The 22,062-nt window shown below is 44.0% G+C and overlaps 4 protein-coding genes across 7 annotated transcripts; all 4 read right to left on the bottom strand.

Annotated features, from left to right (window-relative positions):
- Positions 1-207: 207 nt before the first annotated feature.
- ch25h (cholesterol 25-hydroxylase) lies at positions 208-2,951 on the bottom strand. Its single transcript, XM_060035967.1, has 2 exons — positions 2,408-2,951; positions 208-1,537 (listed from the first exon to the last, which is right to left on the bottom strand). Exons 1-2 carry the CDS (start codon positions 2,834-2,836, stop codon positions 1,175-1,177), a joined length of 792 nt encoding a protein of 263 aa, XP_059891950.1. The 5' UTR covers positions 2,837-2,951; the 3' UTR covers positions 208-1,174.
- Positions 2,952-3,396: 445 nt separating this feature from the next.
- c18h10orf88 (chromosome 18 C10orf88 homolog) lies at positions 3,397-9,648 on the bottom strand. Its single transcript, XM_060035961.1, has 8 exons — positions 8,904-9,648; positions 8,355-8,555; positions 8,001-8,073; positions 7,376-7,603; positions 7,117-7,245; positions 6,594-6,699; positions 6,278-6,479; positions 3,397-4,538 (listed from the first exon to the last, which is right to left on the bottom strand). The coding sequence occupies exons 1-8, from the start codon at positions 9,059-9,061 to the stop codon at positions 4,319-4,321; spliced, it is 1,317 nt and encodes a 438-aa protein (XP_059891944.1). The 5' UTR covers positions 9,062-9,648; the 3' UTR covers positions 3,397-4,318.
- Positions 9,649-9,809: 161 nt separating this feature from the next.
- On the bottom strand, positions 9,810-13,441 carry LOC132445957 (hydroxycarboxylic acid receptor 2-like). Of its 3 annotated transcripts, XM_060035963.1 has the most exons (5): positions 13,299-13,441; positions 13,002-13,123; positions 12,825-12,920; positions 12,247-12,749; positions 9,810-11,707 (listed from the first exon to the last, which is right to left on the bottom strand). In XM_060035963.1, the coding sequence occupies exons 4-5, from the start codon at positions 12,607-12,609 to the stop codon at positions 10,994-10,996; spliced, it is 1,077 nt and encodes a 358-aa protein (XP_059891946.1). In that variant the 5' UTR covers positions 12,610-12,749; positions 12,825-12,920; positions 13,002-13,123; positions 13,299-13,441; the 3' UTR covers positions 9,810-10,993. The 3 variants fall into 3 exon arrangements, with proteins under 3 accessions (XP_059891946.1, XP_059891945.1, XP_059891947.1); XM_060035962.1 differs by lacking the exon at positions 12,825-12,920; XM_060035964.1 differs by lacking the exons at positions 12,825-12,920; positions 13,002-13,123 and having other exon boundaries at positions 13,299-13,428.
- A 2,436-nt stretch (positions 13,442-15,877) lies between these two features.
- On the bottom strand, positions 15,878-19,162 carry LOC132445958 (hydroxycarboxylic acid receptor 2-like). 2 transcript variants are annotated; one of them, XM_060035966.1, is made up of 3 exons: positions 19,030-19,162; positions 18,375-18,890; positions 15,878-17,542 (listed from the first exon to the last, which is right to left on the bottom strand). In XM_060035966.1, the coding sequence occupies exons 2-3, from the start codon at positions 18,762-18,764 to the stop codon at positions 16,877-16,879; spliced, it is 1,056 nt and encodes a 351-aa protein (XP_059891949.1). In that variant the 5' UTR covers positions 18,765-18,890; positions 19,030-19,162; the 3' UTR covers positions 15,878-16,876. The 2 variants fall into 2 exon arrangements, with proteins under 2 accessions (XP_059891949.1, XP_059891948.1); XM_060035965.1 differs by having other exon boundaries at positions 18,375-19,145.
- Between the last annotated feature and the right edge of the window lie 2,900 nt (positions 19,163-22,062).

Here is a 22,062-nt window from a genome sequence, read left to right as displayed (position 1 = left end):
TGAATCTAAATCTCAATTGTTATCTCAATCTGCTGTTCATTATAGACCCTCCCCCCCTCCCCTGCCCCCCCCCCCCCCCCCCCCCCCCCACACACACACACACACACACTCACTACACACACGCACACACAAAAAAACAGTGAGCTGTGATGCCATCAGATGCATGTGGCTTCTCACCACAGATTATAAAGAACGTATTCCATTAGGGAGAGGTTTATATGATAATCGATTTATTATGTAGTATTTACAGCATTATATTATTTTGTGTAGCATCACGTTGTGCAGGTGACGCACAAACATTACTCTGGTTCGGATTCCACTGTCAGGACTTTCACAGTATTTGGCCACATGCATTGGCTCATACATATTGAACTTCCAAATCTGACACACACCTTTAAATCACACCATGTACATGTAACATCCTGTTTCACATTTTGTATTTTGCCAACTCAATATTAGTCAATTCAAATGAAAGACAAGTTGAATAAACAAATACCTGCATAACCTTTTCCAGCGAGTTGTGACATAAAGCCTATACACCTTAAAAGGCACAACTTAATGCATTTAATAAGTTAGTTTCACCTGCAATGCTCAATACTTTGAGCAATATGAAAAGCACATGAGAAAATATATAACTAAATATAATAATATAAATATATATAATTAAATAAATGCCTCTCAATAAAATGAATATGAATCCCTTGTAACACATCCAAAATGCTTTGCATTGCTTCCAATTGTCTTATAAGTTAATGTCGATACTTGGATGAGCCTCTCATGACATGCCTGCCATCTTCCAGCCACAGGCCTGAGAACCACTTTTATGGCTGAGGGGCATATACAGATGCTTGACTGGCTCTACTTGTACTAGTTACGTCGGCATAATTCACTCTGGTTCTCTGTGGAAAAAAGCTCCCATTAGCTCAATTTTCCATTGTCTTTCGCAAAGTTCCTGTTCCCAATTGACATGCACAACGATTGCATAGCACATGCACAAGTGCAGATCAGGACAAACTGATCCTCAACATCTTTTAAAACAGATCTGGATCTTTGATCCGCACCTTCTTGGTCTAGATTTATTGCCCGAGAGTCACACATGGGAAACTAGTTAACGCCTGACTGACGTTTAGAAAACAACAGATCTTCCTCTTGGGTCCAGGTGGCCCTCATGCGCTCACTCGGGGTGTTCATGGTGTTCTTGGTGTGGAGGCAGCCGGAGCAGGGTGCCGGCCAGCCGGTCCCAGTGGGTGAAGTAGGGCGCGTAGTTGGACTTGAAGGTGAGGTGGTGTAGGTCGTGGTGGGGGGCCCCACCGTAGAGTCCGAATGGCACCCAGTGGTGCAGGGCCCAGGGCAGGTCGTAGCCACAGTGGTCGTCAACCGAGAGCCAGATGTTGAGCACAAAGAAGGCCAGCTCCGTCAGGGGATGGCAGCGGAGGAGGTAGGGGTTGATGCCCGCGAACAAGGCAAGGGACAGCATCTCCGTGGCCCCAGAGTGTTCTGTGGTTAGGGCCGAGGTCGCTGTGTAGCTGTGGTGAACCTTTAGGGGAGGGATACAAATATTATTGTTTTTGAACCAAGGTAGATTCTTTACAGGTCTCACCAGCGGATAAATCTATTTAACCAATCACATTCGGGTATCTCTGTCATAGTCAATTTGTAGGACACAACCTCTTCCCACAAGTTGTAGTAGCCTATACGTTGTAGGGCAAGAGGGAGGTATCAATATATTTGCGTTTGATAACATCAAGGTGTGTTGTGTGTATTGCAACACTTTCATTTTTGATACCAACTTTCTATGAAAAGGGTGATAGGCTATTTTAGGGAAACTCACGTCTCCAAAACACACCCACTTATCATAATCGCCTCCTACGTGAACAGCCAGGTGTGACTTGAGAAAGTCATTTCGTTTTCACGTGCGGGCAGGACAAGGCGGGAAGGGAGAGATTTCTGTTTGATCCAATCTCCAGCAGTGATTTAAGGAACTCTGTACGTAGCGACACCACTTGCGTTGCCTCACGAATAGGCCTACGCTGCGTTACTTTTAATGCATCGATTTTTTTATTGCTATTAGTTTTATCTACCTCATTCTTTTATCTTCTTTTTTGGTGGTTTACAATTATAGGGAAAACACTGTGGTATTAAAGTGGCTTGTTTTCCATTAAAAAAAACAAGCAGACTATTAATATGTCTACTACAAATACATTCCTTCAGAAAGTCGTTTACATGGGTTTATCCAAAAGTAAGGCATTGGGAAGAATCTAAAGCACAACAACAACTAACCCTAAATTGCAGAGCGACCTGCATTATTTATTCGAATCAAAATGCAGAGTAGCTATAGGAATCAGAATAACATCATGTCACGAGGTGCAGGAATGGAACCACTGTACAAAGCCACAAAAACACCAACCTTGTGGAACGTGCGGTACAGCCAGGGGATCTTGTGGTGGAGAAGATGCCACACAAAATACTGGAAGTCAAACAGGAGCAGACAGGCCAGCACACCTCCAACCAGGCTGGGGACGCTGGGGGCTTCCCTAGGCAGGTTCACCGGCCTCCAGTACCAATGCAACACCGTCACGGGCAGGATGAACACCAGGTGGTTGTAGAGGCAGAGCGCCAGGCAGCTCTTGATGCTCTTCAGGGTGACGGTGTTGTTGGGCTGGGTCTTGTATCGTCGGATGAGCGGCACCCACACCGAGAGACAGTCCATCAGCACGAAGGGCAGGCAGAAGAAGAGGTAGATGCTGAATGAAAACAGCACGGGGAAGAAAGGCGAGCCCATAACACCTTCATGTCCGAGGACAAAGTCCCAGGTTGTCTGGAGTAGTAGATACATCTCTTTGTTACTTTTGTGTAATTTAAACCTTCATCCCCCGCCCCCGCTCGGAGATCTTGCCTTTTGGGTATTTCACGGAGCGCCGGCCCTGGGTGAAGTGACTAAACTTGCTGCAACCTCCAGGTTATAGGCTGCAACCTCCAAGTTATAGCCCCGCCCCCTTTTCATACGTCAGAATCGGATGCTGATGAAAGGGGCTTTCCTTTCTTCCATTCAACAATAACTTGTATGCCAATTGATGTCAGGCAAGATAACTTCATAGAAATTAGTTGTTCGGACAAACAACTTTTAGTTTAGGAGTTCGGACATAATAAGGCCAACCATAATTTCCTTAATACATAATCCTGAGTTGAACTTCATGTATTGCCATAAACTTCAGGGAATAAAGTAACCTGAAGTTTCAGGTATAAACTTTGGGTTTGCATTGCACTGAAGAATTTAGTGTCAGTGAGTGCAGAAGTATGAACTTACAGCGCCGCCTTGTGGTCAACAGAAGAACCGCGCTTCGTGTGGTTTGGAGATGGTTGCATCACGTATCAGGTAAAGGCACTCTCCTCTCATTTAGTATTGCACAAATATATTTTATTCCTGCTCTACGTGTCGCAGAGCAGTAAACAAAAATGTATAACAGGTAAAATATTAAGTTCCATTCGACATTTTACAGTTGCAGACAGTATTGTTACAAGGCATTGATATGTACAGTCCCACATTAAAACCAACAGTTCACAGTTGGCATGAAAATAAAACGGGGTCTACTTCAGCACACTTGAAGTACTGAGGTTTGCTAACGCATAAATAGACTTTTACATTTAGGAGTCTATGTATTTGGGGCTTTTACCCAAAATGCTATGCTCAGTTTGAGAGTCTTGCTAAGGGACACAAGGGTTATTTAGTGACACATACACGTTATAATTTAGTTATCCCATGTACTCCATCCTGTTAACAATAGCCTTCAAACCAACACGTTTGTTGGTTGGAAACCTTATATCCAGTATCAGTGCTTTTCCACATAGACCTGATGACATCCTTTGTTCTATCTAGAGTTCAGTACAGTAAAATACAACTTTGTGACTCCAACTGGACAGAGGGATACTGGAACCAGGACCTTCTGGGCTCAAGGGGGCCGGGCCGTGGTCTGGGCTGCTACGCTATCCTCTCACCCATAGCAACACTCTTATACCAATACGCTCCGTTTGGCCGTGGCTCATCTTGGATTCAAGGGGCGCACATCAACCACTGATATGAATTCACACTACAAATCAGTTGTTAGATATTTTTTGGGGTGAACTTTCTTCCCTAAAGCAGGAGCTTTCGGTGTCCGATTATTCCGTCCCCTCTCGGTCCCTCTGGAGTTAGCATAGCTTGGGTTAGCAACATGCTGGTCTGAATCCGACGGTCTTGTCGTCCGAGATTAAAGCAATAGTCTTGTTAGCCTTTGACCTTTCTTTCCCTCTGGGGGGGCCCCGGTCTCACTCCCCGGTCTCACGCCGTGTGCAGCGGCTCCAGAGACGGCCGGCCGTCCACCAGCCCGACCCCTGCCTCCGGCGGTCCGGCTGCCAGGCCCAGGGCCGCGGTGGCGGGCAGGGCGGCCAGCAGCAGCCGCTCCAGCTTCAGCTCCAGGGCGTCCAGCCGCCGGTCCACGTGCTCCTTCAGCCTGCGCTCCATGTCCTCCAGGCGCCGCTCCATCGCCTCGTCCAGCTCCCTGCGCGCGCACACACACACACACACACACACACACACACACACACACACACAGAGCCAGGCTGATCATCATGAAGGGAACATTATATTCCGGTGAATTCCACTGGTTACCTACTCAATCTGTTATCGATTGCTAGTCTAATCCATCAGCTGGAGGGAGGAGATAGTCTAGCGGCTAGGGTGTGTGACTTTACGGTTTACTGGTTTGTTTATTTTAAAGTGAAGACTGTGTCCTGTCCAGATACAATTACTCCATTCAGTCCATCCTCCGATCAGCAAAATCAACAGTGCAAAAGCCTCAAAACGCTCGTGAACAACACTTATTAACAACCACAATGCCAAACATTTCTAGAAGAAAGCCTCAATCAAAAGAGAGTTCAGTTAAGCTCTAGGTAGATTTCCATACTAGTATGTTGCGTCCCCCAGTATGGGTAAGAGACCTACCGGCTGAAAGTCGCGCTGACGGTCTGAGACGGACTGGAAACACAAGTGACGTCTCTAGACTTCCCACTTACTCTCATTTTCTACCCCTGACAAACGTTTCCATTCATCAGACTAGTGGGACATTGTTATAATGGATTCCGCTGAAACCAACTGCTAGAAATTGACTATCTAGATGAGATCAAACACTTGGGAGTGTTTGTTTAGGTTATTCTTTTAAGTAAGTGTTCATCATTTTTTGTAACTCTATTTATCATAAACATTGCCTACCAATTTAAGCCATTGTGTCAGTAGCCTTCTCTTCAGTGCTCTCTGGTGGTTGGTTTAAGGCCCTTATATAGAATCAATCCACCAATGACATTCAATTGGTGGCCACATTAGCACAACTACAAGTTAATGTCATCGTCAAGGAAATTCATCAAGGAATCAAAAAATTTTAACCGAATAAAAAAGGCGTATGATTTAGGTTTTTAGCCAATAAGTAAGTAACTCACGCAGTAGCTTATGGTGAAATAGTTATTTTTCCTTGATTTGAGTTGATGACCGTTGACAAACCGTAGACATCAAAAGTCCTACCCTGAAGTGATAACAATTGAATCGGTTGTCTTATTAGATGAATGGGTCTGTTTGTTCCTTGTATACTCAGTTCTGACAGCAATCTGACCGCCTCTGTGGGAGGACTCGCACACACCGACTAAATATCTAAAGCTCCAGGCATGATTTTCTTCATTGAAAGATTGTTCAAATGAACCAACTATATGTAGTATAGTTTTCATTGGGATCATATTACTAACTTGAAGAGTATTACATACGATTTAACCTGGATGAATGTTGACTTGTTCTGTGTCACTAAAATTGTATAGCCATCCCCCTTCAGCGACATCTTAACTTCCACTATATTAAGCAACTTATCACAAGATTCTGTCCGTCTAGGACATATTTACCCATCAGAATTCTACTTATAGAGTCCCGTCTACTGGAGTAAAACTGAAAGATAACAGATCCACACTGCCTGGTTGAAGTGTTCGATTCTCATTTCCCAACTATTCTGAATGTCCAAAGGACATACAAGAATGAACTCACATGCAAGACACTTTGAACAAAAGTGTACCTCAAATATAATAATATGATAATATAATCGGACAAAACACATTATAGTGTTACTGGACCCTATTCATGGTGGAATAGTTTATTTTGTGTTAATTTGTTATGAAAAATATTTGTTTTACCTAACTTATGTAAAAAAAAAGAAGTACCAAAAAAGAACAGGAAAATCCTTTTTTGGAAAGGGCCACCCACCAGGTTCCGTTCTTCGCTGCGTCGTCCAGCCTCAGCTGGGTCACCTGACCGCACACGCTCTGCAGCATGGGCAGGAAGTGAGCGGGGGTGGGGCCCAGCTCAAGGCCGCCACCACCACCCCCGACTCGGCCCGGGGCCTGGCCGTTCAGGAAGTGAGACATCATCTCTGCAAGCTGGGCTCTGTCGATTGGTTCCTGGGCATCTGGAAAAACAGAGATGGTGCAAACTTCCGAATTGTATTGCAACTTATGTTGCCTGCCTTACAGCCAGTCTGAATAATATTTTTTAGGGAACCAAAGCAAGCACCAGCCCATACTTGTATCCTTAGAGTCTCCAGGCGATGAGGAGGGAGAAACATCCGATCCCAGAGCTCCGTTCTGGGCCGGAGGAGCTGGACCTCCTGGGGGCCGGTTAGCTGCAGGCTAGGGGACAAGAGGGTCAAGAGTATCCAATGAAAACCCACATATGTCAATATATGCTGAGATATATGTAACAAACCTAAATTTACAGACAGCAGCTTTGGTGACCATATAGAAAAAAAAACAATAATAAGATAAATGAATTGTATTTGATCGCTTAATCCCGGTTACTTCAAAGGCCCCTAGTCCTAGGCTATGTAATGGAATGGACAAACTTTTACTAGGCATGACATGAAAAAAATTCACATTATTTGGTTTTAAACACGCTTTAGTCCAAATGAATGTAGCCCTTTCAAAGGGCAATGTGCAGGTATATTTCAGATCAAATTGCCTCATACTTTGCCCACACGTTCATTCATTTGGGGTTGTCAACCTGCCAGTGGCGGTTCAACATTATGGGCTGACCAGATGGATTATTACCATGCAGGTTGTTGGAAGGGGTCCATTCCGGACCATGGCTAGGGGCCCGGCGCCGCCTCCAGCCAGGGCCGAGAAGGCCCCGCTCCCCAACAGGAGGGGCAGCAGCCCGCCCAGAGCACTGGCCTGGTTCTGGACGAAACAACCACAACATTGTTTCGTAACATTGTTATCAGTTCAGAACTCCACCCACAGCACAGTTGAAAGGGAGGTATTGAAATTGCGACGGAGGCTGTTCACTGAAAGCCTGGCTCCGCCTCACCTTCTGCTGGACGTTCACCATGTCCATGAGGCTCTGGGCTCCGGGAGAGAGGCTGGAGCCCATCTCCCCCACCAGGGTCTGGACCCGCTGCATGTCGATGCTGGGGCCCAGGCCTAAGCCCAGGCCTGGGGCGGGGCTACAGTCTGCATGAGGCGAGGGACCCTGGGCCTGTAGGCCAACCAGGATACGAGATACCGCAACATGGCTCCTCCCGCCCAGGGAGAGAAGCTACAGAGGGGGTGAGAGGGAGGAGGGGAGGGGAAGAAAAGACGGGAGAGTAGGGATTAGGTGTGAATTAATTTACACACCAGGCCTCACATTAGTGGAACACTGAGTGGAGACTGATGAGACACAATTGGCTATTCTACTGCTTGACTACCAGCCTTAAGGTCGTGCGTATGATATCTTGGGTTTAGAGCATAGAGTACAGGTTATTTGAGCGCGGTTCAATGCCTTTGAAGCTGCCAGAAGGCCTAGGCCTCCATCTAAATTCCCTGACAGCTTGTATTTTGGTCTCTCTCTCATACAGTCTGGAAAAAAGCATCAACAAAAAACACAACAGGAGAGAAGGATAGCCACTCCTATTAAATAGAGACAATGAATCAATTCCATTATATTAACCAACCTTTACGTCGCAGGATACACATGGGGATTCAAGTATCAGGTGCGTCTTATAAAACGGTCCCCGGTCTTCATCCCTAGAACAAAATGGAAAGAAAAACAGGTCACATCAGCAGCTTTCTGAAGCACAACACAAGTATTCCTATCCACTCATCGTGTGTACAGAACACTTCTCAAAGTAGAGATGCTACTATTGTCATGCTATCAAGATAATTCCATGTGAATGTTGTCATGCTACATTGACAAATGCTCCCCAATGGCTGAAATTGTATCTCCTGGCTTCCAGGCTTTTTTTTAATCGACATTTGGCATACAACTTCGTCAAACCACATTGGCCACGCAGTTAGTTTTTGGTTACCCGTTGGTCTCTATGCCGTTATCCCTTTCCCCTCTACTGGTGCCACAGTAGTCCCCACTCTGGGAGTAGACCTCGATGGTTCGGGCCTCGCTCGTCACCAGCAGGCTGGTGATCAGGGAAGGGGGCTGTGACGCCGAGCACAGTGAAATGACGCAAGGAGAGCCCTGTTCCCCCTGCTCCAACAGCCCCACACATGAACCCCTAGGTCGGAGAATAAAAAGATATGGGTCAAGTAGTGTGTGTCAGTGTCAGTAATGTTGAATATAACCGAGAATATATGCCAGTTTTATCCAGTTTCCATTTACACCACGAGTGTATGCAATCTTTGCATGGGTGTGGAATGGACCCGCATAAACGTACATGCTCCATCAGTTGCCTACCTCTGCAGAGATGTACAATAGGACAAATCATGCAATGATTTGATCAGGTCGGAACGGTTTCTGCTCGTGGTCCATTAACCCATGACCATTTGTCACGCCATGAATATATCATAAGCATTATTCATGTTGTATTCCGTTAGGAAAGCCGCGAGTGTTTCAATAGACGTACCCGTTTGTTGTGGCGCTGTCTAGGTCAGTGAGATGCTTGTCCTGAATGAGATGAATGGGGAGAAACAGCTCTGACAGTTTCTGTTCACTTCTGCAAGCCCATGTCGAGTGTCCGCTCACCATGGATCCACCTGTCACCGAAGTGTCGACATTTGCCATTTTCAAATTGATTTTATTGAATAAAGTCTAGAGTCTACAATTGAAGGAGCAACTCATAAGGTTGACTGCAGTCGTTGAATGGGAAGTGTGTTGGTTAGCAAACTAACATTAAACTAGCTTGCCAACCCCTATAATAATCACATACTCAGATGTCTGTGTCGGGTTATGTCTAAATTATAGTTTTATATTAGAATACATTGATATCTATGTCTACAAATGTGTCCCTATGTCCATAAACCCATAGTCTTCTAATCACGTTTCGCTCGCACAGTGAGCAAGCCAAGCTTGGTTGTGGTTGTTATGGGAAGACGTCATTCGGAAGCGACCTCCTCAGGACCCAATGTAGTGGACCATCGACATTCCTGTCGTAAATGTTGTTATTGCGTTACAAACAATTATAATCTAAACATAAGGTTTGAGACAATAACAAAAGCTCGGAAGCTGGTTTTCTAATTAATAAATCGTTTGACTAAATGGAATCTAGTGATTTAATAAACCATTGTGATGGAGAAGTATTTAAAGTATTCTAATATAATAATAATAATAATAATAATAATAATAATAAATAATAATATATAATATATTTGTATGTATATTTATATTGTAATTACTAATGATTTTGAAAGGATTCCACGAAGAGGGACCTATATTTGAGGCCTTCTACAAATAGTTGATGAAATTACTATAATTGTAAGCTACTCTAGGAATGTACATGCTCTGGAAAAAAGGTATGCACAAAATTATGGTCTAAATTTAAAATTCCTCTACGTCTACTTTAATTTGTTTTCGATAAAGGAATATGTAATTGCATGCGCACAAATATAGAATCATGCACGATCTAATTAAAATCTTCTTTCAAATAAAATCAAATTACAAATTAATCTTGAATGTATTATGCAAAATTCGGAGATAAAAAATGTAAAAATCACAGCTTTATTGAATGGAACAATGCAGTGGAAACAGTGGGAAAATGCAGCAAGCTGCCCAAGGAGTAAGTTCCTGCTATAGAGGAGGGTGCAGTTTCAAGACCGCAGTCCAAGGGCCACAGTTTCACATTTCTAGGACCCTGGGAATCTCACAAGGAACTCAAAAAGGAAATCATGAAAATATGATCACCCACGTAGCTAACCAAATACCTGAATTTAGTCACGTCTAACCATATGTGTTATTCATGCACGCACGCACACACACACACACACACACACACACACACACACACACACACACACACACACACACACACACACACACACACACACACACACACACACACACACACACTATGTACAAATGTTAAGGGAGGGGTCCTCTATGTAGCCTATCTGGCAGTTTTCAAGTTCAAGCCACCTTCTTACGCGGACTTGCGATGGAAATGGAAAAGAAAACCATATATATTTTTGGAGCTATCGACACACACACACACACACGCGCACACACACACACACACACACACACACACACACACACACACACACACACACACACACACACACACACACACACACACACACACACACACACACACACACACACGTGTTCAGGAGTGTCATAGGTGCATGTCAAGTTTCAGAAATGTTCATTCATCAGGTCGGCCAAGCCATGCGTTTAACTGAAACTTGAATAGCGCTCCAAATAGGATTTTGGCACCAAACTTTCTGTAGACCTGGTTACAGTAGATAAGTATCTATGGCCCAGAATTGACATGAACAAAGGGTATCGACAAAAACACTGTGAATACATAAATGTATAGGGCCCTAGAAATGCGGTCAATTGTACAGCAGTCCTAAAACTGCAGCCTCCTCTATTGAAGGAAAATAGTATTGGCACAAAGGGACACATATTTGCGTAATAAAAGTGAATACAGTTGAAGGCAGTTAATGCTAACAATAAAGGCCTAACTTATATATGCTGTACTATTGCTGTCATCAATGTTCATTCCGTCGCCTCGGTCGCCTTCTCGGTCGGGAGGGGTTGGAGTTCCTGCTGCGCGGTGGACTGCGTTTCAGACGACGTCCCCACCGCTGCCCCCTCTCCCCTGTCCCCCGCGCCGCCACAGCAGCCGCCGCCGCTCAGCGCCTTCGGCAGCGCGCCCACCAGGGCGTTGCGGAACATGGAGCTGGAGAAGCAGTAGATGACGGGGTCCAGCGCCGAGTTGAGGAAGGTGAGGCCGAACGACACAACGGTGAGCTGGGTGAAGGCGTAGAAGGAGGCGCAGTCGATCGGGCGTTGTGCGCCTATGACCCACAGCCCCAGCGTGGTCACCGTGCCGGGCAGGAAGCAGACGGCAAACACGACCACGATCGCCGTGCACGCGCGCATGGCCCGCCGCACGTTCTGCGCCTTGTCCATCTGCCGACGCTTCAGGACGCTGAAGATGCGCGCCGAGCAGAAGAGCAGCATGGCCAGGGGCACGAGGAACTCCAGCACCGACAGGATGCGGTGCATGCGCACCAGGACAAGGATGGCCCACGACGCCTCCCCGTAGGACGTGAAGAAGAAACACTGGGTCTGGTTGCCTTCGCCCTTGATATGGCTGAACGCCAGCATAGGAACCCGCGGAGCGATGACTAGCAGCCACAGGAAGGCCACCGCGTACCAGGCCTGCCTCTTGGTCATGCGGTTGAAGCGGTGGTGTGGGTGCACCACCTGCGTGGGATGGAGAAAGTAATTACGCTGAGGTCAGGGCTGTACAGTGCTACACTTTTGACCGCATATGCTACTAAAATCGATTGTGTGCAAAGAGAAATATTCTTATTATTGTCCCAAATTTCCCATTATCTTTTGTCCGTCCCTTTTGTTATATATATTTCCATACAATTATTGTTAAAAGGAGTATAATTATCATTATAAATTGGCTTTCCTCGATCTTAACATTCAAGTCCAAACTATAAAGAGTGGCAACAGTTTATTTGCAAATGAATTTGTACTAGGGCTGCTGAAATCTTGTTGGCACCTTTGCGGCAACCTAATAAAGTTAGCGTAGCCCTTATAGGCTTGCGGTTAGAGGTCCTGCAGAAATGGGGCTCATATAGGGGAGGAAGAGGAAGTAGGTCGGAAATGTGTAATGTCAGAGCCGTAAAATGCATAGACAATCACTAATTATGTTCGCTGATTCTGTGACTTATGGTGTTTGTGTGCAACCAACATATTTGGTATAGTGCAATAAGTTATTTGTGTGTGGTTACCTTAAAGTAGCGGTAGATCGCCACAACCGTCATGAGGCCGATACTGGCCGAGCGGTTGGTGAACATCAGGAAGAGGTTAATCCGGCACAGGCCGTCACCGAAAACCCAGTAACCCCTGAGCAAGGCATCGATCCTCAGTGGCAAGCTCACCAGCACGAAGAAGTCGGCGATTACAAGGTTGAAGAGGAACAGCGCATTGGGATTCCAGCTTTTGAGCTTCCAGCAGAAGATCCAAAAGGCAATGACATTTCCTAGAAGCCCTAGTATAACGTCTAGGGTGAGGATAGGCGGCAGGATGATGCCTTCCAGGCGTATTCCGATAGGTGGGCACCGACCCACAGGAGTCGGGGCGGTGACAGACATGTTCGTGGTGGGTGGGTATGAATTATAAATAGTGAGGTTGATTTTAGTTTGTCTTATGTTTATTTTTCTGTTGTGGATTTTGAGCCGTTAGATTTTAAGAGGTGAAGGTTTTTGATTGGTCGTTGGTCATTAGCCAGGGCCTTTAAAAAAAGAAAAGGAAAACATGTTAAAAATGTGAACATATTTCAACCCAATAATCAAAAATATGGAAATACCTTTTTCTCAATGTTGAAAGTAAACCAGGATTAGAGCTTATCAACAAGTAGCAGGAATGTGGGCATTTTATTTTCTCCCTCTTCAAATCCTTTTTTCTAAAGGGATTGAACAATTTATAGCTACGTGAAGGGCTTCATGAAAAGCAAACACTGATTTCACTTGTACCATTTTTTCACCTTTTTTATGGATGCGTAGGCAGCAGGCAGCCGGATTTCATCACCTGTTTCCTGTTTTGTTATCCACTGAACTTCTGCTAAACATTTTACCAGAATAAAACGGATCTTACTGTTCCTGATTCCTGTAAAAACAAGTAATATGAGGTCACATGGAGGAAATAAATTAATCTTGTGTGTGTCAATCCTTTCAATGGGATACAATAAGTGATAAAAAAAGTTAGAGCTGTTTCTGTATCTTAAAAAGTCTCAATCTCAATATAAACAAACTTTTAAACACTTATAAGAGCAAAGACTCACCCAGCAAAGAAGAATGTGTTGATGTTAAATAGTATTGATTGAAGTACAGCAGAGCCTTAAATAATACAGATTCCGAGACTTGTCCAGTGAAGATTTTTTGTGAAGAAACGAGAAAACGTTTTCTTCCTCTCCTTTTATGTAAGGAGGACCCATTTAAACCACACCCTTAACCAAAATGAGAATTGGGACACCCTTACCCCTTCAAACCAAGGGGGAGGGGTAAGGCGGAGGGGTAAGGGGTAGAAATGGGACGCACCCTTAATAACCAAGTGAAGAGAGTCGATGTTGGTTACACATGTAATTCAACGCAAATGTTATTGATAATTGTTATTATTTCTATAATCATATTTGGAATACGAATCTTAAATAAAAGCAGTGTTAATAAAAATAAGAATATTTTTTTAGAATAATTGTATGAAGAAAATATTTTATAATAATGTTTTAAAATAATTTTCCAGGATTTTGATTGATTTAACCTTTATTATTTTATATTATCATTCATTATTTAACTTGGTGGATTTAATATTGATACTTAAAATCTTATTTTTGGAACGCTATAAGAAACCAAAAACCTTTTTCTATTGGCCTATTGAAAAAGGAGTCTTATTTGATATAGAAATCTTTGTTACACACATTTGTAAAACAACATCACAAAGTAACATGGTATGTATGTAACAATCAGAGCTGCAAAAAAATAGTAAAACAATAACATGCAGGGGTAGAAGATGTGGCCATTATATTGGGGTACATAGCTTGTATTATGTTGTTAGCATGACGTTTATCACGGTTTTACTATATGACTTGTTTGATTTCCTTCCTCATGCAGAAATACCAAAGGTCAAAGTCATGTTGAAATCAAGTGGAAAAACCACAGTTGCTCTAATTGATTAGAATTCCCCAAATTAAGACCAAGTTACACTCTTATGTAAACTTTTTCTTGTATTACTCACACGTATGCTTGCATACGTTCTGCCCATGAAGCTGTCGTCATACTATTCCCAAGAAAAAATAAAACGTTATTTGACTGTTGTAAAAATATGGAGAATTTTGTGATTTCTTTTGTGTCATGCTTTCTATTGAAGCATTGAGCTTCAACAGGTATTCTTAAAAAGTTATTTAGGACATTTATGCATATTTGCCAAATAGTTAGTCCTAGGGCCATATGGAGATGTAGTTTCATTTGGGATGCTGACATTGTTCTTCAGTGAATATGTATTTATAGAACAAAAAATAAATAAATACTCACTATCCTCCTTCAATGCGATAAGATAGGTTGTTGTTACTCTTCAACCATCTGTTCGGCAATAACTAATCGACAACTTCCATGAGGTCTCTTTTCTAACCCCGTTCCCTCAACTACCTGTAGGTGTGCTTGTAGTAGCGCGTCCTAGCTCGAGGTTAGCAGTTATTTTCCATCAGCACAGCAACAAATATTTATACTATATAAACATAGTCGCCATTATTTGTCAGTGGGACACTGTTCTGTTTCCATATGTTATTGTGGAGGGTGTTTGTGGTTTATTGCTGGTTTAAGCAGCCTCACCTATAGCACGAGTCAGGCTGAATGGACTGAAATCATGGACCTATAAAGCGTGAGATACACGGATGAGATACACCTGGCTCACGGGGGACCACGTTCCGAATATGAGTTACGAACAGATTTGTATATAGATTGATCATATACATGTATTTACATTTGATCTAATATTAATATTGTTTTATAATAGGCTATATTCACTAAATATTAGGAATCGGGCTCCATCTGTCGTCATAAGGGGCCATGTTCCCTCCCCTTTCTCTGCTTTGCCCGCCGAGAGAATTTGGCTTTCCAATGAGACAATGATCTACGACCGTGCGTGCGACACATGTGTGTGTGTGTGTGTGTGGGTGTGTGAATACACACATTGTAATGCAAGTGTTGTACACTTCTTTGTTATTTGGATAACCGTTCTGCTATTAGTGCTATGGCGCATAACACGCAACATAAGTTAGGGTGGGCGTAAAGCTCCCATTTGGTGAAAAGACTAGACTGCGTCGGGTACTCTGACATCTCTGACGGTCCTTCCACAATGAGACTCGTAGTGGGGGGGTTATCTCGGCCATGGTGGAGAAGGAATTGGGGGAAAAAGGAAATTTGGCTTTGACTCCCTGAAGTCCAGATTGAACCGCGACATGGAGAAGAAAGGGATGTTGCCCGGGATTGTCTCCGTCCTCCTGAGCCCCGCTGCCGGGCAGCAGTAGTGGAGCCCCGTGGCGGTTGTGCCCGCCGGCGGTGGTGCTCCGGCAGCAGGGCACCGTCACCGGGGGGCCGGCAGGAGACAATCCCGGGCAACAATTGCGGGCAACACGTTTGTGGAAAGGCCATTGTGGGACTGGCTCGTAGTGGCTGTAATTCTGCACCAAGGCTGCATTTCTTGAACGTCTTCAAATACTGTATCAAGGGCCCTCTAACACTGATATATAAGCATCCATAAAGTAGGATGCCATGGGACCTTTAAAATACTCTTTGTGGAAATAATAATAGGGGCTCAATGAATTCATTATAATAGCATGTCAAATATAATGAAGGAAATCGAACATTCTGACAAGTTAAACTTTTATTTCCGTGCATTACAAAATGTTCTCCTGATAATTGTTTCTCAAACATAAACTACAAAAAATGATGAACTGGAGATGCTGGTTGAGGAATGTGTCATAATGCATCGTGTGTGAATAATATTGTATAAAGCAATGCATACAAGTAAAAGTATGTAGGTGACGTTGGTGTGAGGAGTTCCATTTTTATTTATATTCGTATATTTTCACTGGAATTACCTATGATTTTGAAAGGATAACATAAGTATAACTAGAATCTTCTTGATATACAGTCATGGTGACTGTATAATGCAATATCTTGTAGACAAAAAAGAAAAATCACAGCTCTATTGAATGGAACAATGCAGAAAACATTGTACCAGCATAGTGAGAGGGATGCAGTATATGCCCAAAGGAGTAAAGGCCGATTCATACCTCCGGATCCGGACGAAACGGTCCGTATCCGTATTTAACGTTGTGAATGGGCCTTAAGAGATCATTTCTACAATAGAGGAGGTTGCATTTTCAGGACCGCAGTCCAAGGGCCACTGTTTCACATTTCAATTCATTCGTCACTCTAGAATAATTCATGAAAACGTGATAAAATACAACACATAGCTAACCACATATGGCTAATTAAACATAGACCTGTCAAACATAAAATAACCCTAACCCTTAAACTCACCATCTCTAACCCAATACCTAAACTTAACCATATCTAACCTCCTAACCAAACTAACCCAAACCCTAAACCTCTCTTATCATAACCATCTCTAAACCTTGGTTAATCTTGAAGGCAACCATGATATGCGGTCCTAAAGTGCAGCGGTCCTGAAACTGCAGCCTCCTCTGAAGGAACATACAGACACATAATAATATGTGAGTTATAAAGTTGATTACAGTTGAAGGCAGTTAATGCTTATCATAAAGGCCTCACTAATATATAATAATGCTGTCATCAATGATCATTCCATCGTCTTTCTCGCATTCTCGGTCGGGATGGGTCAGAGTTCATGTTGTGCGGTGGACTGTGTCCCCACCGCAGCCTCCTCTCCGTCTCCCTCCCCCCCGTGTCCCGTGCAGCCACAGCAGCCACCACCACCGCGCAGCGCCTTCGGCAGCGCGCTCACCAGGGCGTTTTGGAACATGGGGCTGCAGAAGTAATACATGGCGGGATCCAGCACCAATTTGACGAAGTTGAGGCCAAGCGATACAGCGGTGATCTGGGTGAAGACGTAGAAGGAGGCGCAGTCGATCGGGCGTTGCGCGCCGATAACCCACAGCCCCAGCGTGGTCACCGTGCCGGGCAGGAAGCAGACGGCAAACACGACCACGATCGCCGCGCACGCGCGCACGCTCTCAGCCGTGTCTATCTGCCGACGCTTCAGGACGCAGAAGATGCGCGCCGAGCAGAAGAGCAGCATGGCCAGGGGCACGAGGAACTCCAGCACCGACAGGATGCGGTGCATGCGCACCAGGACGAGGATGGCCCACGACGCCTCCCCGTAGGACGTGAAGAAGAAACACTGGGTCTGGTTGCCTTCGCCCTTGATATGGCTGAACGCCAGCATAGGAACCCGCGGAGCGATGACTAGCAGCCACAGGAAGGCCGCCGCGTACCAGGCCTGTCTCTTGGTCATGCGGTTGAAGCGGTGGTGTGGGTGCACCACCTGCGCGGGAAGCGAGAGGCAATTCTTGTGAGGTCAGGGCTGTATAGTTTTGATCGCATATGCTATTAAAATTGATTGTGTGCAAAGAGAAATATTATTATTGCCTACCGTCTCCCCTGTTCTGTATGTCCCATTATCTTGTCTGTATCCCTCTTGTTAATTATTTCAATATAATTAGTTAGCAGGAGTATATCATTATTAATTGGCTTTCCTCATCTAAACATTCAAGGCCAAACTATAAGGAGTGGCAACGGTTTAGCTCTCAAAATTGTGTTAAACAGTTCACTTGTGCTATTGAAAATGTTCGCTTGTCTGTCCCTTTGTTGTTAGGTTTACAGTTTGGGTAAAGCCCTGTGGCTTGTGGTTAGAGAGGTCCTGCAGAGATGGGGCTCATATAGGGAGGAAAAGTGTACAGGAAGTGGGTCGAAAATTAACTGTAAAAAGCACTGACAATCACTATTGATTATCGCTGATTCTGTGACTTCTGGTCTTTGTGTGCAACATACATAGGCTTATTCAGTACTTTGCTAGAAGTTCAATTCTTCCAAAAGCCAAGAAAAACAATTGCATATCCTTATGCAATTCCACTACTAAAAATATAACCTCTAAATTATTATATTAGTACGAGAGCCAGATTTATGAGGCGAACGAACGAGTGTAAACTTGAAACAAATGTTGGCCTCATGTAGCCTACTTGTACTTGTACGCTATTTCACTCTATTTTTTGGTAACCAGGTCCCAATCGCTATCGAATAGGATATCCTATTAACTGCCATTGCCATCTACCTCTACGTAAACGGTATGCGTAAACGGTCTAAACGTGTGAGCTTACCTTAAAGTAGCGGTAGATCACCACAACCGTCATGAAGCCGATACTGGCCGAACGGTTGGTGAACATCAGGAAGAGGTTGATCCGGCACATGCCGTCACCGAAAACCCAGTAACCCCTGAGCAAGGCATCGATCCTCAGTGGCAAGCTCACCAGCACGAAGAAGTCGGCAATTAAAATGTTGAAGAGGAATTGCACAGTGCATTTCCAGCTTTTGAGCTTCCAGCAGAAGATCCAAAAGGCAACTACGTTTCCTAGAAGCCCAAGTATGACGTATACGGTGAGGATGGGCGGCAGGATGATGCCTTCCAGGGGTATTCCGATAGGTGGGCAGCGACCCCCGGCATCCACAGCTGTCGGGGCGGTGACAGACATCGTGGTGGTGACAGACATCGTGGTGGGTGGGTAGGGATTAATTGTTTTGGATGTGTAGACAGCAGGATTTCATCACCGGTTTCCTGTTTCGTTATATATTGAGCTTCTGCTAAGCATTTACAGAATAATTCCTGTTCGCGATTCCTGTAGAAATGGATGGTGAATTTAATCCTTTCAATGGGATAGGTGCGGAAATTAGTAAATTCTGTTTCCGTTCCTTATTTTGAATCTCAATCTCAACAAACTTTTTTTAACACTTTTATAGGCTAGAGCAGCAACTCACCCGGCAAAAAAGATGGTGATGATGTTAAAATGTAGGCCTATTGATGGAAGTACAACAGAGCCTTATATAATACAGATTCCGAGAATTGTTCAGTGAAGATGTTTTGAGAATGGACGAAACATCGTTTTCATCTACCCATTTTATGTGAGGACGACCCATTTAAACCACACCCTACTTTAAACAACCCAATGAAGTAGGCCTAAGTACTGTCCATGTTTGGTTATACAGCGAATTGTGACTCTACAGCCTTGACCCTCTTATCCCCCTTCCCCGTCGCAAAGAAACTGTAAATGAACTCCCTAGCCCAGCCTTATCAATGCAACGAGCAGCAAACCGAAAAGAGTGAGTTATCACAAAAACTAAAAAAAGTCCTTCAGACAAATAATCGCATCGTCCAACCAGCTGTGTGTGAACTTCAGTATAATATTTAGACACATAGACAACGGCCAGGGTTCGCAACGCATGACAAAATAAAAAATTAAACACTTATTTTCTGATTCTTGATCGAGTCATCCGCGGGTCTCGCGATAGTTTCAGTAGAAATGCATTTTTCTATTCAATCTGTTGTGGGTTTTCCTGTACTCCAACTTTTTAATCAAAGTTAACTTAGAAAACGGCGTAGATAACAAATCAGAATACAATTAACTCCTCGGCGGCTTTACTTTCCAAAACCTGTAGTGAGCAACATTCTGATATAGCTGACAAAGTTGCTGCTTTCATTTAACCTTTTAGAGGGCCCTGATGATTCCCCTCAGGTTCTACATTAATAATTAAACGATAATATTAATAATAATGATATTATTGATAATTATTATGATAATGTATGCCTGTCTTTTCCACCTGTGGACTACCTCTTCCACTTGTCCCCCCATCTTCTCCACCTGTCTATCTATCCATCTCATCCCCCTAGCTGTCCGTCCTCCTCCTCAAGCTGTCTGATCCTCCTCTGTCTGTCAGTCTCCTTGACTTGTCTACCTGTCTCCTCCACTACCTGTCTACTGCCTCCTCCACCTGTCTGCTGGCTCTGTGTGCCTGCCAACCCCTTGACCTGTCTCCCTCCCCGCCCTCCCTGTGCCTCCTCTACATGTTCACCGGCACCGGACAGACTTTCCTGTGCGGCCGCCCGGACCAGCTGATGTGTCCCTGTGGCCGTCTTCTTACTGCTGGTCCCCTCTCCGGGACCCTCCCCCTTCTCTGGACAAGACCTGGCGACATGTCCCTCTAGAATAGCCAAAACACTTAAAGGGACACTGTAATATTTTAAGTAATTTATTACCTCAAATCAACGTATTCATTCATAAATAAGTCCTCATTGGTGTAAAATTATCTCTGCCAAAAATCTCACTTATCCTCCTGAGCGAAGAATAATTAATATGTAGTTACATAGGATGGGTAAGATTCATGGAGGCTTCCATGTTCCTCCGGTCTATGAACTGCCGAGAGGGACAAAAAGCACTACGTGGTACAGGAAATGCAAACGCGTTTTCACTCTGAGCCAGCGTGAATGATGACTGAAATAATTCACTATCTTGCTCGAAGAGTAATTACTCATACATCATTAGCTTACACTAATGATTCAATGTAGTTTGAAATTTGTTTGAAATAACGAACCTCATCACTCGAATAACTCGATGAGGTAGTATTGGATGTCATGACACAGCTTCTTGGCACATACTGCCCACCGTAGTTTTTGAACAAGCGAGCACTATTAGTTTGAATGCAATACACAATTGCACCACTTGATGGGAGTAATTTTTACACAGTGTCCCTTTAAAGGCGTTTGTTGTTGCATATAACACACTCTGCAGAGAAAAAAGTCTAATGAGTGAGGGCTTGCAACGTTTGACCAAGTTCAGACGGGAGGAAACCGTCTGCTACAAGTAAACAAAAAACATTACAAAAGTTAAACACACACACGCACACACATGCAGAGACAAAGAATATTAGATAGGGTAGGCTGCTGCAGGTCTACAAAAGATGGTGAAAGAGGCTATTGTAAAAATATTAAGTAGTAGGCCTATTGTAAAGAGTATTTTCAACATGTGTTTCTCCAGCCTCATCGGCCTTGTAGTTAAAAAACGAAAATTGTTTCTATCTACAAAATATCCCGTAAGGTTTTTATATCCTCATAATTGCATTTAAAAAACATGTCCGGCATAAACGCCAACCACCCATATATAAATAACTTCAGAGGTCTAAAATTGTATGAGCTAACGCGTTTTTGTAGTTAGTTTTAAGGGGTTTGGAGTTATTGGCAAAGTGGACGTTGGTGTTAAAAGGGAGCAAGCGGCTGTACTGTCCACGCAAATGCTCACGATTCACATGGGCACCACCTTACTAGGTAGACTATGTCGGAACCCGCTGCACCCTGGGGAACAGCAGCCCAAGCATCCCTACCCTAGCAAGGAAGCCTGGCTGTTGCCCGACCAAGCTCAATAGTAGATTGCACGTTGCTAACCCTTCTAGAGGGCAAATTCAAGTTCAAAATTCAAATTTAACTGCTCATATACATGTTTTGTTGTTTTATAATAGCTATATACCCGGGCCTACAGATATGATGAAAGTGGTTTTAGAGTACAAAACTCAATAATTGCAGTACACTATTGTGGCCATACGGGGATGCTGTGGTACAATGTGAGGCCGGAATGTTAAAATGCTCTTCATGGAGATAATTACAGAGGCAGTGAAGTGAACCTACTGTAATAGCATGTCAAATATCATGAAGCAAAACAACATTCTGATAATGTGGCTGTGGTGGTTGGTAAATAATGGTGTTTATTCCCTGGTAGGCATTTTCAACCCCGAAAACTGAAAATGTATTTATTTTTCTTCTCGTGCTCGCATTTCCCCACCAAAGGGGAACCCCAAGCTAGGCCTTCAAGGACGATGTTGCCTAATTCTTAAGGACAGATGTGACCACGAATTTCTTAAACAACGTGACTGCCACTGTGTTGCTGCTGGGCACGTGCCAGAAACTTCTAATCGTTGACTTGTGTCAACGGGACGGTGGCGTCACACGCCAACCAACGTCAA

The sequence above is a fragment of the Gadus macrocephalus genome, chromosome 18 (genome assembly GCF_031168955.1).
Source record: "Gadus macrocephalus chromosome 18, ASM3116895v1".
Lineage (NCBI taxonomy): Eukaryota > Metazoa > Chordata > Actinopteri > Gadiformes > Gadidae > Gadus > Gadus macrocephalus.
The sequence above is the reverse complement of the archived record's forward strand: the minus strand, read 5'-3'. Positions and strand labels throughout refer to the sequence as shown.